The sequence below is a fragment of the Clupea harengus genome, chromosome 17 (assembly GCF_900700415.2).
Source record: "Clupea harengus chromosome 17, Ch_v2.0.2, whole genome shotgun sequence".
Lineage (NCBI taxonomy): Eukaryota > Metazoa > Chordata > Actinopteri > Clupeiformes > Clupeidae > Clupea > Clupea harengus.
In genome coordinates, this window is record NC_045168.1 from 15259360 (window position 1) to 15275346 (window position 15987).

At 45.6% G+C, this 15987-nt stretch overlaps 1 protein-coding gene across 10 annotated transcripts in view; it reads right to left on the bottom strand.

Annotated features, from left to right (window-relative positions):
- LOC105911989 (dnaJ homolog subfamily C member 13) overlaps window positions 1–14270 on the bottom strand; it is a 54108-nt gene extending 39838 nt beyond the window's left edge. For 6 of the 10 annotated variants that reach the window (XM_042710202.1, XM_031583841.2, XM_042710199.1 and 3 more), the window contains exons 1-2: window positions 10169–12357; window positions 9130–9210 (exon numbers count right to left, since the gene is read on the bottom strand). In XM_042710202.1, coding sequence (XP_042566136.1) covers window positions 9130–9210; window positions 10169–10218 — 131 coding nt within the window. In that variant the 5' untranslated portion in view covers window positions 10219–12357. Of the gene's footprint in view, window positions 1–8171; window positions 8402–9129; window positions 9211–10168; window positions 12358–12501; window positions 14054–14077 lie in introns of those variants that run through there. The other 4 variants (XM_042710203.1, XM_042710204.1, XM_042710200.1 and 1 more) reach the window with 4 other exon arrangements.
- Window positions 14271–15987: the final 1717 nt, after the last annotated feature.

Consider the following 15987-nt stretch of genomic DNA (forward strand, 5'->3'; position numbering starts at 1 on the left):
ACACACACACATGGAATGGTGGTCTGTTCTCCACTACACACACACACACACACACATGGAATGGTGGTCTGTTATCCACAACACACACACACACACACACACACGGAATGGTGGTCTGTTATCCACAACACACACACACACACACACATGGAATGGTGGTCTGTTATCCACTACACACACATGGAATGGTGGTCTGTTCTCCACTACACACACACATGGAATGGTGGCCTGTTCTCCACTACACACACACACACATGGAATGGTGGTCTGTTCTCCACTACACACACACACATGGAATGGTGGCCTGTTCTCCACTACACACACACACATGGAATGGTGGTCTGTTATCCACTACACACACACACACACATGGAATGGTGGTCTGTTATCCACTACACACACATGGAATGGTGGTCTGTTCTCCACTACACACACACATGGAATGGTGGTCTGTTATCCACTACACACACACATGGAATGGTGGCTGCCTTAGCCAGTCAATATAACATAGCAAGCTGACAGAGAGCAGAAGCACAGATACCCAACTCCATGATATCAGGCAGACAGAGGAGCCCCAAGGTGCAACCATGCTGCCTGAGGTGAAGATGGCGGTCTCACCATTACACAAACACTTCCGTGGGGCGGGCGTGTTTCAAATGTGTTTAAAGGGACTGATGAATTCGATTTTTGTATAACTGAGATGCTGTGAGGCTCTGGGTGTAAGGGTGTGTGTGTGTATGAGAGAGAAGAGACAGGCCATCAGTAGGGGTGTGAAGCGGAATGCTGCCACAAGAGCTGCTTGAGGGTTAGGACACGAATAAGAGCTGCTGCCACACAAACACACACAGACACATGGCTGGCCCTGGCACACTTAAGAAATCACCGAGGCAACCAACAAAGAGGAGAGTCATGGGACATAATCACCCATAACTTCATACCAACTGCGCTGTCAATCATCAGCACAGCCAGAGGCACATTAGTATGGACCAAACAACAGAAGCACAAGCAAACAGCAGCCTTCCCAGCACCGCCTGGCCTGGCCTCGCCAGCTCCTCAAAGACACCACAGATCAGAAGAGCGCTCACACACAGGAGAGTCCTGTAGCCTGATTCAATTCCTCAGACATGATATTATGTGAGGGTTTGCTGCAGTCCTCACAGACAGAGCAAAGCATGCTGACATCTCCCACTCTGCTACCAGCTTACAGCCGCTACTCTGCATTAGCAATTCCCTCTGTGGTGAAACACTGAAACAAGACAGGTTAAACATTGAAACAAGTCAGGTTTAGCACTGAAACAAGACAGGTTTTGCACAGTTCTGCAATCAATCCAGGTCCTGGGCTTGTTCATTGCAAACCTCCCAATTTAGCCCAAGTTCGGATCAAAGGAGCAAAAACTATCACTTCATGAGATCGACGAGAGATGAAACACTTTAGGGAACATGCATTTTGGAGTTCACAGATACACACCCTGCCACATAGACTAGCATGACCGGCTAAGCTGACAGAACAGAGGCATTAGTCAAACTGCCATTTCACAATAAAGCCACAGGCACATCAGATTTGTGGTGAGAAGTGGTGGACGTGACACAACATAAGCCAGGCCACCCAAGATGGTGCAAGGCTTGCTGACTGTTCTTCCAGGGGAAGAGGGCCTGTGCTTCCCAGCACCAGAGGCTGGTGTTAGACGGGGCCCTGATGAGCTTCTTCACACACTGAAAGGCCGGTGTCAGCAATACGCCTCGCTTCAAAAGAGCTCTCTGTGTCACAGCGCCGTAAGAGCTGATGCTATTACCAGGAAGACAGGAATGAGTGAGTGTGTGTGTGTGTGTGTGTGTGTGAGGGAAAAAGAAAGTAGTACCATAATTCAGGAAGAGTACCAGGAGAGTATGTGTGTGTGTGTGTGCTCTCCTCTAAACATCCCAAAGCTAATAAGTGAGCAGATGTGATCGCTGGTTTGGGGAATTTCAGTTCAGTTTCAGTTCAGACGCTACACAAACCAAAGCTCTACGCAGACAGACACAATGGACGCATCTACAGCTCAGGCTGGGATAGCCGTTACTCCCGACTGGTCCTTCCTGAAAGACTAACGACTCACAGCGGAGGCTTCTCATTTGGTGGCAGTATTTTTTGGTCATGCCATTGCACAAGAGAAAAGTGTCGATTGAACCATATTAACAGTGATATTACTACTCTGAGACCGTTCTCCCTGACAGGCCCTGCTAACGAGGCTAAGACTAGGCATCACTCCAAGCCAATGAGTTTCCCACCCAGTCTGATTGCCCTATAATGGCATCACTAACCTAAAATAGACCTGGAGTGACTGGCTCTCTGCTCTGGTCTGTTTCAGAAGCTAGACAGCACCTTTGGTGTTGATGCTATGGATCTTAATTTCCATCCAGCTCTTTCCTCACATTACCCAACCACCAGGTGTGTCTGTCTGTCTGTCTGTCTGTGGCTGTCTGTCTGTGGCTGTCTGTCTGGCTGTCTGGCTGTGGCTGTCTGTCTGGCTGGCTGTGGCTGGCTGTGTCTGTCTGTGGCTGTCTGTCTGTCTGTGGCTGTCTGTCTGTCTGTCTGTGGCTGTCTGTCTGTCTGTGGCTGTCTGTCTGTCTGTGGCTGTCTGTCTGTCTGTGGCTGTCTGTCTGTCTGTCTGTGGCTGTCTGTCTGTCTGTCTGTGGCTGTCTGTCTGTCTGTGGCTGTCTGTCTGTCCACCTCTCCTATCTTTGTGTTTTATGGGTCCACCCATCTGAGTGCTGATGCAGTGCATATTTCCACCCAGTTAAAAGCGGTGAAGACAGACAGAGTCACAGCCCTTCAATCACCTCACTCCACTCTTTGTGCCACAGCTCTCAGTTTTTATTGGATTTTCTCTCACTCTCTCTCTTTCTTTTTCTGCTTTAAGAGGCTGTGCAGGAGGGGACTCGTGACACATGACTGTTTTTGTGCTGAACGAAAAAAGCCTACAAGGATGAATTATTAACCACACACAAACGCAGAAATGCCTGCCTACCTACACACACACACACACACACACACACACACACACGCACACACGCACACGCACGCACCCACGCCGATCGACCACACCACATAGAGGGGTTTATTGAACAGTGTGTGCAGATACCTCCTCCCATCCCTGTGCTGCACATTAACAGGCCAGAGGTCAATTGGAGAGAAACGACTTGATGGAACGTCCTCTTCCTCCCCCACCACACACGAGTTGGTGGTGAATCGCTCTACAGATTCACAGACAGAAAACATCAACAAAGGCTTACAGTCCCAATCACCAGGCAGTAGGTGGACTTTGCGCACAATAATGCTTACAAACAAAAAGTAAAGAGAGGTCAACGTAAGGAAGGATGACAAAAACTGATAAAACGCTAACTCTGATCCAAATCTCCTTGGGGCTAGACAACAACAAAGACGCGATAATGAGATTCCAACCAGATTGATTTTTCTCTTCCCTTCTCAACCAGACAAATGACAACAAGAGCACTCTGCATGGAGTTAATCAACAACTCTAATCAGATCACACTATAGCCTGTAAAAATCTGATTGACAGTTACATACAACTCAGTAAAGTTCAAATAAAGAGGCTGAACTCAAGTAAACCCAAATAAATTAACCTATATCAGGACAGAAGGGAACACAATATTCCTCTTTATCACATTGAGCTTACATAGTCTACAAAACTCTATACAGTTACCATACATGCAATAGGAACTGAATCCAGCAAAAAAACACAACCTCAGGGTTTGTACATAGACAGGCAACTAAGCGCATGTCAGCGCGTTTGACTTCAGAGAGTTCAGTGAATGCTGGTCACAGATAACAGGCTTTACTGTGCACGCAGCCTCAAGCACATGATCAAGCCTCTGCTTCCTGTCAAACAGGAAGTAGCGAGTGCCCTTAACCTTAGAGAGCCACAGGAAGTTATTTTTTTGTGCCACTCTTAATATGCCACCACCGCAATCACAGCTGTATGAGTAGAGTCAACAGTTGTATAAGTACAGTTGGATGACTCTCCTAGTGGCATAAGATGCAAGGACAAGCCATACTGACCTCCTAGCTACAGGTCAAGGTCAGGATTTACAGTGGAAATTCAGCTGCGGTGATTAAGTGAACAGGTAACCTGCACTTAGAACAGCAGCAGCAGCATCAGCAGCGGACACGTGGGCCTCACCTGACTGTAAACTCATCCAGTGGGGTTAAAGTCCACAACAGCTGAGCACAGCACTGCACTAATGCACAGCGCAGCAATCGACACGGATCACAAGTTCTTGAACCAAACAGACTTGTCCCATCAAAGCAGACAGGTCCTGACCACGAGTGTGCACGTAAACAGAACTGAGTAGAGATCTTGCATATTGATCCACGCCACAATAACCAGGCTTGTTGTTGAGGCCTGGTGAGGAAAGTTCACAAAAAGCATATAACTCCCTTTGGCTTCCTAATAGCATACTAGATTTGGGTTGCACAAGAAGCAAGACGCTCACACAAACTATAGCCCAACAAGGACAAGACACTTGCCAGATGCATTGCTTCATCACAACAACCTCAGACCAACAAATTTCAAATAATGACCCAACTGACCAATGACCAAACTGGAAAAGTCTGCCATGCAGTATCAGTAATCAGTAAGATTACTGAGTTATAAATGCATGTTTTGACCTAAATGTGAAGAATGGCAATAATACTGCATCCTGGCCAAAATCTTGTGATAGTATGGTCTCATCATCTCTATGGCATGTCCCACCCCTAACTACTACAGAGTGTGAGAGCATGAATGACAGAGAGACAGAAAACCCCTGTATGTCTCCTGCTTATATTTCTGCCTTGAATCAGCATTCAAGATTCTCTTACTGACAATATATCATGGAGACACATCCTTAAGCACAGTAATAGTTTCAACAAAACAGCATTCACTTTCACTTGCCCTCCAAGGAAATGTGATACCCTGTCTTCCTGAGAATATAAAAATAGCTCGACTTCCGATGTTATCTACCAAACACAAATTGTGCATTTACGAAGAAAAAAAATGAAATCACATAAAGCAAGTATTCAAACATTCAGACGCCAAAGCATTGCGCAACACAAAGATCCTCTACTTCCGTACATGCAAATAATGAATCACAACACATGCACACACGTATGAATGCACCCTTTCAAAACATGGAGGAGACGGACAGACAGCAGAGGCACACACATGTCCATAGCACATACTCCAACACATAGGACATACACATGCTCATATACACACACAACGTACACACGCACACTCATGTGCACAAATACACACGCACAGTCTGAATCAGCTTCTTCATTAACTATTCTCAGCACAATTCCTGCCTGTTTCTCAGAGGGCTCGAGTCACACACAAGCCCGTGGTGGAGCAGGACGGCTCATGTGCGCACGCACACACACACGCACACACACACACACGCCCGTGGTGAAGCAGGACAGCTCCAGGACACAGAAGAGCCTGGCAGATCTGCACTGGTCAATAAACAGCCTTTATGGGAGAACACACTGCGGCCGTATAACAAAGCCATAGTGCATAGCACAGACTGGCAACTAGTGACACTCGCACGGGGAAATAAAAGTGCATTTGGGCGCGTGGCTCATTTCTCTAGGCTTTGTGATGTAGGGACCGTTGCATGTTGGTTTGGTTGTTCTGGCCAATTCTGTATTGCTTTTCTTTTGAGACCCACGCAGTCGGCTTTTGATTCCTTTACTCTGTTTTCTCACAAAGAGCTGAGGGTTGAGTAACTTCCTGTGTGCGAGAGGCTCACTGTGGAGAGGAGAGGAGCGGAGAGATGATGTCTCTCAAGCCCCCCAGCAAACCTTCCACCTCGCTCTCCGCACACTCTCCTTCTATGATTATCAGTCACACACACACACACACACACACACACACACACACACACACACACACACACACACACACACACACACACACCTCTAAATGGGTTCACACAGACAACTGCAATACATAAACACACACCAGAAACACACACGCACTATCTGACACATACATACACACACACAAAACACACACACACACACACTTTCTGACACACACACATGCGTGCACACGCACTTTGACACACACACACACACACACACACACACACGTACGTGCAGGCACACAAACTTTGAAACACACACACACACACACACTCACACATATATAAAAGAAGCTCGCAAATGGAAAATTTGTTTCAAAACCACAGGAAGGTTCCACTGCTGCAGGTGGTGACAGTGTCTGCTAATCTGGCATTGCATGTGTTAAACCACACTGAGTCCTCCAGCTACCTTCATCCAATAAGGAAACAGCAGAACAGACCAATCAAATTACAGTCAGATGGTCCCCGTACGTTATGGTCTCCCCTAAAAGGGCTCATGAGGGAATTCTGGTGTGATGTTGCACAGTGATTCATGGAGTCACAAAACAAACATCTTCTGGCTCATGTGCCCCACAACTCCGTCAGTCTACTTCCCTTCCTCTTATTTTGACAAGACACGGGGAACACACACATTTCAGGAACAGCAGTGTATAACACTGATCCCTTCTCGAGCCTGTGTGGAGTGTGGATTCACACTGACCCCTTCTCGAGCCTGTGTGGAGTGTGGATTCACACTGACCCCTTCTCGAGCCTGTGTGGAGTGTGGATTCACACTGACCCCTTCTCGAGCAAGTGTGGAGTGTGGATTCCTTGCCCAAAGAAGGAACACAGATTTCTTTGACGGCTCTTTCTATGGTCAATCTGAGCTCTGAGGTCAACCAGTGCAGGCTGCAGTACAGACCAAACACAGCACTGACTCAAAGGCACACACGTTCACAGATTCCCCACCTACTGACTCAAACGCACACACATTCACAGATTCCCCATCTACTGACTCAATGGCACACACATTCACAGACCTACTGAGCCACTTCTGCTATTCAGAAGCTTGGCTCGTCTGTGTGGGAACCCATTCACCCAAACAGCAATCCTCTTACATCATGAGACTTAACTCTCTTTCCTACCCTCTCAGGCATGCCCTTGGAGAGGAGACCCTCGATGTGTGTGTGTGTGTGTGTGTGTAAAACAACGCTGGTGTTATCTTTGGCCCACACCGCACCTGAACTCTATCAAAAGAGAAACAAAGGTAAATATAAACAAAATTTGATAAAGCGAAAAGAAAAATGTGGGCCAACACGGTGGATTCCTGATTTGAACACTCGTTCCTCCCTTCAGTACTGCTCAAATGTAATCACAAGAGGAGAGACACATCTAGCAGGAGAAGCCTTCAGTACTGCTCAAATGTAAATCACAAGAGGAGAGAGACATCTAGCAGGAGAAGAGGCAAGAGGGACGCAAGCGGGTCTGAGCCAAATCAAAGCTGGCCTACATCTGAGGCTCAGTAATTACAACAAGCGGACGCTGAGGCACAGGAGGCCGCCTCGCTACAGGAAGTAGGAGAAAGACAAGGGAGAAAGGGCAAGGGTGTAGAGAGAGAGCGAGAGAGAGTAATTTAGCAGAATATTTCACCCCAGGTGGAGGCCAGAACAGTGAAGGCCAATGTTACACAGCACCATAAGGATCTGAATCAGTGACCTTTGACCTGCCTATTGGCCAGGCAGTGGAAATAGTCGTTTCTCCAATGAAGGAGCCTTGGGGCCATGGCTGAAGTCCAACACTTTCACTGGTCCCCAACTAATACTGAATCGGCTATCCCTCCAGACTCCTGGGGAGGCAGGAAGTGAATTTTCATGCAGCTTGACAGCATCGTCAGGGTTCATGAAGAGCTCGGATGCCTCATGCTTCTCTGTTCAAAATAAGCTCCTGTCTGAGTGTGGCCAAGGGCAGAGCATTGGACGGGGGATGCGTGAGATGTGGGTCAGGCTGAGATCAGTGAGATTACTGGGATGATAAAACCAGAGTTGTATTTCCCACTAGCAGGCCTTTTAAAGGAGTCTGCATGGAGGAAGGGCCTCATTCTGGCCCAGTTTGGCGGTGGTCCGTGTCCAAGAGACACAACAATGGCCGCCGGCATTTCGCCTCTCAGCACCCCCTACCCCCTCGGAGTGCATCCAGGGGACTGGGGGGCCTCTTCCCTCGTCTGTCACCCCTCCCACACCCCCTGCTGCGCTGCTCTTCTTCTCCTCCTCCTCCTCCTCCTCCTTTACCTTCTGTGTGCTCTTCCCCTACTGCGCTGAAACCCCTGACTCATTGTAGAGCCGTCAGCATCACAGCCAGGCCGCCCGCAGTCCGTCTTCCTCTGTCCCTAGCAGAGCTGTCCATCATCAGAGCTGCTAAGTTACCAAGTTCAGCGACCGCTCAAGTGGCACCCGAGCTGCATCGCAGCCAGTCAGCAGTCACATGACCGGCCCTCCACACAAGCCAGACCACATGGGTGGGTTTTTTGAAAAGCACATGAAACAAAACAACAGACAAGCGAGATTCTCACGCCGGGTATGTCTTTTAATTTGTTTAATTAAATGATAAATGTTCATTTTAAAACACAGTAAACCTACAAAGTACACCTACAACTGAAAGCGTATATTTTATCATTTCTAATCCATTCAAATCCAACAACAATGTTAAGCCACCTTTGAGTTTCTGTTTGAGGCTCATGTGAGGATAAGGACATACAGGGAAATGTGTGACATTCAGAGAATAACTGACTGTGGGGTCAGGATGTTGACTGATAAAGAGCAACCACTCCACCACAAGAAACTCTATAACAGCACTCTGCAGGACACAAAAGGGTGTGAGAACAGAGAAAGACAAAGAGAGGGGAGAGAGAAAGAGGGAGAAAGAGGGAAAGACAAAGAGAGGGGAGAGAGAAAGAGGGAGACAGAGAGAAAGACAGAGAGAGGGGAGAGAGAAAGACAGAGAGAGGGGAGACAGAAAGACAGAGAGAGGGGAGAGAGAGAGGGAGAGAGAGAGAAAGACAGAGAGAAAGACAGAGAGGGGAGAGAGAAAGAGGGAGAGAGAGAGAAAGACAAAGAGAGGGGAGAGAGAAAGACAGAGACAGGGGAGAGAGAGAAAGAGAGAGAGAGAGAGAGAAAGACAAAGAGAGAGGAGAGAGAAAGAGGGAGAGCGAGAGAGAGAGAGAGAGAGGGTGAGGTTGGGTTCACTTACTTCCCCCTCCAGGAGTGCTTGGTGGTATAGAAACAGGCCAGGTCTTTGTTATCTTTGAGGACGTTCATCTTTTGGCACGGCCTGGGAGCAGAGGACAAGAACACGCAGTAAGATGACATGAAATACGAGACACTTCCTGGACATTCAAAACTGACATTACAAATTCTGACTCAGCAAGAAAAAAGAGAAAGCAAAAGAAGCCGCCTCCACTGATCACATGGGCACTCTTGACCGCGTAAATAAAACGATGCATTAAACTCGTAATACACGTTAAGTTGTTTAACATAACTGAATACATGACATTAGGGCTTACAGTGAATTCTGAACACTGGATGTGCTCATCAACGCCGATTGACTATACTTTTTGACAAGTCTCATAGATGGGAAAAAATTTCTACCGACAGATCGCCATCAATTAAGACATACTGTCCACTCCACCCCACCGAAACTCAATTAGGTCAAGTTAGTCGTAAAACTCAAATTGCCTGGCGACAGTAACATGCCCAGACATTCCTCGGCATGTGAGGGAGCTCATTGAATTATTTTGACCAAGCACACCGCTTGCTTGGAGTGCCTGCTCTCCACGAAAGCCAAACTCAGCAAGAATGTGGCCAAACAGACAATGAGCGGGATGGCCAGCTGGGTTCATCAAGAGGTAGCGCTGGCCGGACCCTATGCAGTCTCCTCCTGACCTCACCAACCTCCCTTCTCAACTCACAAAACCCAAAAATAAACGCTGCAAGCGTACCTCACACACTCAAGACACATTTCACACTGTGCCCGCAACGCCCTTTCCCTCAGACCGGGCGCAAGAGACAATGCAACCGAACGCGCCAGGTGGCAGGAGTAAACAAACATCAACGAGAAGTGGAGTAAAGTGGAGAAGGATTATTTCCCCACTGCAAAATCGGACCATCCGCCATTCACATCAAATCGACTGATCTCATTATCCCTTTCTGAAGCATCACCGCTCCATGTGCAGTGTTGCGGACGCCTGTAGGTGGAGGAACGCAATCTGTTGCATCAGGATCATAATTACCATTTCATCTTCTTCAATACCAGAGACTGATAACCCAAAGGCTGCTTCATGGTTGGGAGTTTTGAGCTACCTCCTATGCCTCAGTGTTGTGAAGTGAAAAGCCCTGCTGTTTGACTGTGTCGCTTTCCAAACCTCGGCCCGTGTTTCGGGGTAAATCTCACCCATGAGACAGGCACTTTGGCTGAGATCCACTATGGCACTGTGCCATGAAGAAAGAATGGAAACTCAAAGTGAACAATTCTCTGCTGAGGAGAAACGGCTGCACGTGACCGCAGAGTTTAAAGGCTTTTGAGAGATTTCAGTTTGATTTGTGTGCAAGGGAGCTCTCGCCCCAAACTCTGCTTCACCCAAGTCAAATCGAAACATTGCACCACCGACATGAGAAAAAAAAAAAAAGTAAAAGGCAAGAAGAAGCCCAAAACGAAAGAGATACAGGGAGTGTGGGGTGACATCATCATGAAAAAAAGACTAGGCGGGACAGAGAGCAAACGAAACTGTGAGTGAAAACAGGAATGAGATGGATGGAGAGGAAGAAAGGAGAGAAACAACAGCAGAGCAACAGAGGGCATGTGAATTCCAGAGCAAGAGGGGAGGACAAAAAAAAAAAAGAATAAAAGAGGGAAGAGTTGAGGCCAAGGCGTAACACTTTTTGGTCTCGGAGGGGTGATAATCTGACAGGAGCTGTGTGCATGCACGAGGCTGAGGCTGAGGCTTCGTCAGCATTCTGCAGCACCGCTGGAAAAGCCTGTCTGCACTCTTCCTTCCTCTGCCAGCACACCAGCAGATGGGAGCCCCTGCCCACTACATTACCTGGCTGTAGTACTACTGCTCAGGCTCTAAGCCCAATGGGGAATGACACTTTCAGGGGGAGGACAAATGCCTTGGGACATCAACTATTTGCCAATGTTTGATGTCAATAATCTGAATGCATGTTTCTTTTAGAAATTCTTACAGTGAGGCCCTGTTCTCCGGTCAACCTTGATCTCAGATGTGTGTTGGCGGCTCAAGTGAAATCAAGGAGATGGGGGCTGAATGCAAAAGATGTAACAATGGAATGCTTTTACGGTTGCCAGGTTTGCTCCTCAACTAACCTGAGATTAGATACGGTCAACTAAGGTCGTTCACCGACACGGTTCTGGTCTGGGGTGAATTACTGAATGGGTAAATGACAGTCTCGCTGTGGAGGAGGGGGAGACTCTCAGCACAAAATAGGGTATACTGTAATGGGCACATCACTCATTGCAATGCCACAGAGACCAAGGCGCTCTACCTCATTATGGAGCTCAGGACAGTAAAGGCCAAGAGAGAACATGAGAGACGGAGTAAAGGAAAAAACAGAGTGAAACCGTGAAGTGAAGGGGACCAACGTGGAGGGAGACAGAAGGGTCAAAAAGAGAAAAGGGCGTTAACAATGAAGTGTATGTGTCAGAGAGAGAGGGAGAGAGAGATAGGAGCAGCCGCAACCGTTCCAAGATGTAATTGGCTCTCTGAGCTCTTTGCGTGGATCAATAACAGCTGACTCTACAGGGCCTCTCTGACAGGCCAGGATTCAGAGTTGATCTCTCTTTGCTTCTCCAATTAGGCTGGAACCCTCCCTCCTTCGCAGGCGATGTGCACTAGACATGTCAGCCTACAAGATGGCAGGTCATGACATGTTTCTGTTATCTCATCTTCATTTATCTCACATTTCTATCCAAATCTACGTACCCATCCATTTCAGGATAGAGTTAGCAGCATCTTGACATGCCAAACATATAACAAGTAGGCAAACACCTGCACAAAAGCCACTGTACAGTTTAGGCTTGGGACATGAAACTTCCATTTTGTTATGAGAGTAGCAATGGATAATCATAGCTGCTAGCTACAAATGCATTCTAGAAGGAGAAGAGAAGAAAACGTGTGAATTCAAGAATGTCAGTGTTCACTACTTGCACTACTACCCTGCGTCTGTCTGGGGTCTTTTTAAGTGTCCCTGTGTGTTTACAAACGGTAAGGCAATGTGTTTAATATTCAGACCATAGGACCTATCACAACAAAAGGTGTTTTCCTTGGTCTGAAATGTGAGCAGGACCACCTATGAAAAATAAAAATGTTCAAACAATGCCAGTTCTCAATCACTCAGACATCCAATATAGCATATAATCTGATCAAAGTGTTTGACATATTTGTTGCTTGCTCATTACCATGTTATCACAAAATAACAAGACAAACAAAAATAGTATAACTAGTTTTAAAATATCTAATTAAAAAACACTGACACTTTCTCAGACCTTGTAATAAACATGTATGCATGATATACTGTATACAATATGATATACTGTTAATGAACTCACTCTATTCGGTCTTTTTCTAAGGATATCTTGATCTTGTCAAGCCAGGCAAAGGGGTCTTATGTAACCCGGTTGAACAGACATGCAGGACTAACAGTCATAGCATTTATGGCTTTTTATCAAAAGTGAGCAGCTCTAAGTACTATTCTGAATGTGAGTGTGTTGAATGAGAAACCCTGAGTGAGTAGAAACAGAAAAGACACATCAACGCATTCACAGTTTTGCTTCAACATAGCCAGCTGTGGAGTCATGTGATGGCATCATGCCTCTAAGGTGGGACGAAGGTAAGCAGCACATTAAAAAGCTTGTAAACCTAGACAAACACAACCAGTCCTAAAATTGCAATTAAGGGTATCTGTCATGAAATGAAATGGTTAACTGAAAAAATACTCTCTGAAAACAAAGACATATACTAGATTTTTTTTTTTTTTAGTTTTCCTTCGACCACACAAGGCAAAATCCCAAGTAAGCTGTAGCTGCCTAATTCAGCCATTTCCATGACGATTTAAATATGAAGCATCCTATTTGCAGTCAACTTTGAACAGCCACTGCCTCTGCACGAGATGCACATGACTCCAATAAAGAATTGACCACCTCAATTCACAAAACAAAAAAGTTGGTTTGCACGATTCCTGCATGAGTACTGCGAACCAGAGAGGCGAGGGCATGTAGCGCAGGCTATACTTTTATTTTGTGGAAATGAAAATGGACTTATTTACATTAACCGAAGTTACACTTTTATTAAAGCTAACGCGGTAGCAAGCAACACATCATATTAAGAGGGCGCTGTCGCCTGCTGTCACCAACTTCATTAGTAACACCGCCTCCCGATAACAGCAAAGCTGCTTCCAGCAAGCAAATGATGGTTGCTGACGTACAGTGTTCTTCGTGCAAACAAATAGCTAACAGTTAGCTTATTTAAACCAATATTAAGATAACAGTATCCAGATTGAACAAGAAGGACGCTGACAAGGCACAATTGAAACGTGCAAACTCGATAAACAACATAAGTAGCTAAAACGCACCCTGATTCTTCCTAGCTACTTCTATGTAATGTTACCGTTAGCTAGCTTAACTGTTAGCTAGCAAATTAACGCCCACCTCAAAATGAGTGCACTGTTGTAACACAAACAGAATACCAGACTTAACGCCGATTAACATTACTTTGATCACACCCAGTTTGATACGGCGACTAGCCATCCATTTTAGCTCTCTCAATAGCAGGCTAGGTTTGGTAGCGTTACTTAGGCTATCTAGATAGGTTCATCAAGCGGGCGGCACAACTTTGGAAAAAAAAAGTCTTAATAAGCAGTGACAAGCTCCAAGGGAAACGTAACAATGATTTAACACAGAAATGCTCTGTATTGGCCGTTTAGACGACATTTTACAAGTACGAATTATGTTACGTACTATCTTGGTATGTATAGCTAACGGATGACTGTCTGAAAGGGAGGCTAATCGTTGATACTAGCTAGTTGCCTATGCTAGCTGGCTGGATTCATTGCAACCAGTCGAGGAATTTCAAATGGAGGTAGGCTATAATGCAAAGAAGACAGTTGAAGCCAGAATGCAATTTTACCTGGACGATCGGTTTCAGAAGCAAATGTGTTCCGTCCCTCAACCCCCCACCCTCCAATGTGCTTTGTTGCTTGTGTTTTGTTTTCCCAAATCGATGCTGTGGCTGATCAACTGCGCTACCCTCAGTCAGAAACTCAGGACGCTGCCATCTTCGTTCTGCTTCAAGTGTAAGAGTGCGCAGGCGCAGAGAACCAACCTGTCATGGGTCTATCAGCTGATTGGTTAGGCAGGAAGCACCTACACCTCGACGTCGAGGGATAAGAAATGTATGTGGCGTCCTGTAGATTTGTAGTCAGGACAGAAGTGCTAAGCCGCTCAAAATGTGTTTATTAGCCTATGTCTCTATTTTCTCCTCGAACTCTAAACTGCCTAATTTCTACAAACGCCTAGGAAATAACGTTAAAAAAATCAGGGAGAGTGAGTTAATTGAATGTGAAGCTATTTTTTTTAAAGTACGACATAATACAGTTCGTGTCTTGCAAATAATTAACTTAATAATTAGACCTAGGCCGGCGTTAAATGTGTTACCATGGAACTATGCACTTTTTTATGTTTATTACAAAAGAAGCATAATAACCAAGCAATCTGACAAACTTCGACTGAATGTATAAGTAGCCTACCTTTCTTAACATTTCTTTTAGTTCATCCACTTAGTTAAATGCTTAGAAATAACTCTATCCCGCAGACTGACAGCTCTCTTTTACTTATGAAGCTCTTTTGTAGGTCTACTAGCTCCCCCCAAAGGCTTACCTTTGGACTGAATATAGTTGGCGGAAAAGTTGAATGGAGATTTTGTAGCAGCTCAAAATGGAAAATAGAAACATTGAGAGCTGAACCCTTTTCCCACTGATAGTTTCTCAGTCTCTCTCACCATACAAACAGAATTGAACAGTTTTGCACAACGATTGCTCTTAAAGCAAATCATTTTTTTAAGGGCTGCTCTTTAAAGTGGGATGTCTTACAAGATAGATAGATTCCTATGTGCAAGTGTGAAAGTCTGGAAGCACTTAATGTGGTTGAATGTAGAATATGTACCACTTATAAATAAATACTTTAATGTTTGATTTTCATATTAAGTTCACCAAGTAAAACAAAAGCCATAATGGGTCCTGAATCCTTTGTCACGATCAAAAAATATTTCTTTGTATAAATAGGTAACCATTACACCTATCTGACCTCTTTCTATCTCTTTCACTCTCACTACATTTCATCCAAAGCCCTACCACACACACACACACACACAGCAAATTAATAAAGTGACCTGTACATAATCAGAGAAATTGATTACACAGTGGTCTCTTAAGCACAACGTTTCAATTTGTTTCACATTTTTCATTTTTCTAATGGTCTAACTCCCACACCGGCCAATATGGTCTAACACATGAGGATACTATTTTGATACATGAGTTGACTTTATACTGCTGTTCACCCCTTGTTTCCCCTAGACACTGGTGAACCTAATGAATGTGACTTGCAGAGCACCCAGCATTGACATTTCCCAATGACCTAATCTCATCTTTGACAACAACTTTGCTCTCTCAAAAAACGCCAGCACACATTTGGATCTTATCCAAAAATGGTAAATAAATCTACTCACCGTGACTGAAGATAAAGGGGAAACATGTTGGCCTATAGTGTGGACTGCAAACAGAGTGATATGAAGAGGAATCGCACAGAGCGGTCACGCTACATGAAGCATCTGATCTAGGGAGGCCAAACATGCGCTGTCCATTAGCCTAATTCAGTTAACATCGGGCTACACTAGAGGAAAGACTTGTGCTCATGCTTTCTTTGGGATGCTCTGGAAACAAAACGGACATTGACTCAACTTCACTCTCTCACTCATGCGAGTAAAGAAAGACAAGCATGAACTTTTCTGAACTTTATCTACACGGAATCAAAAGGGTAGAC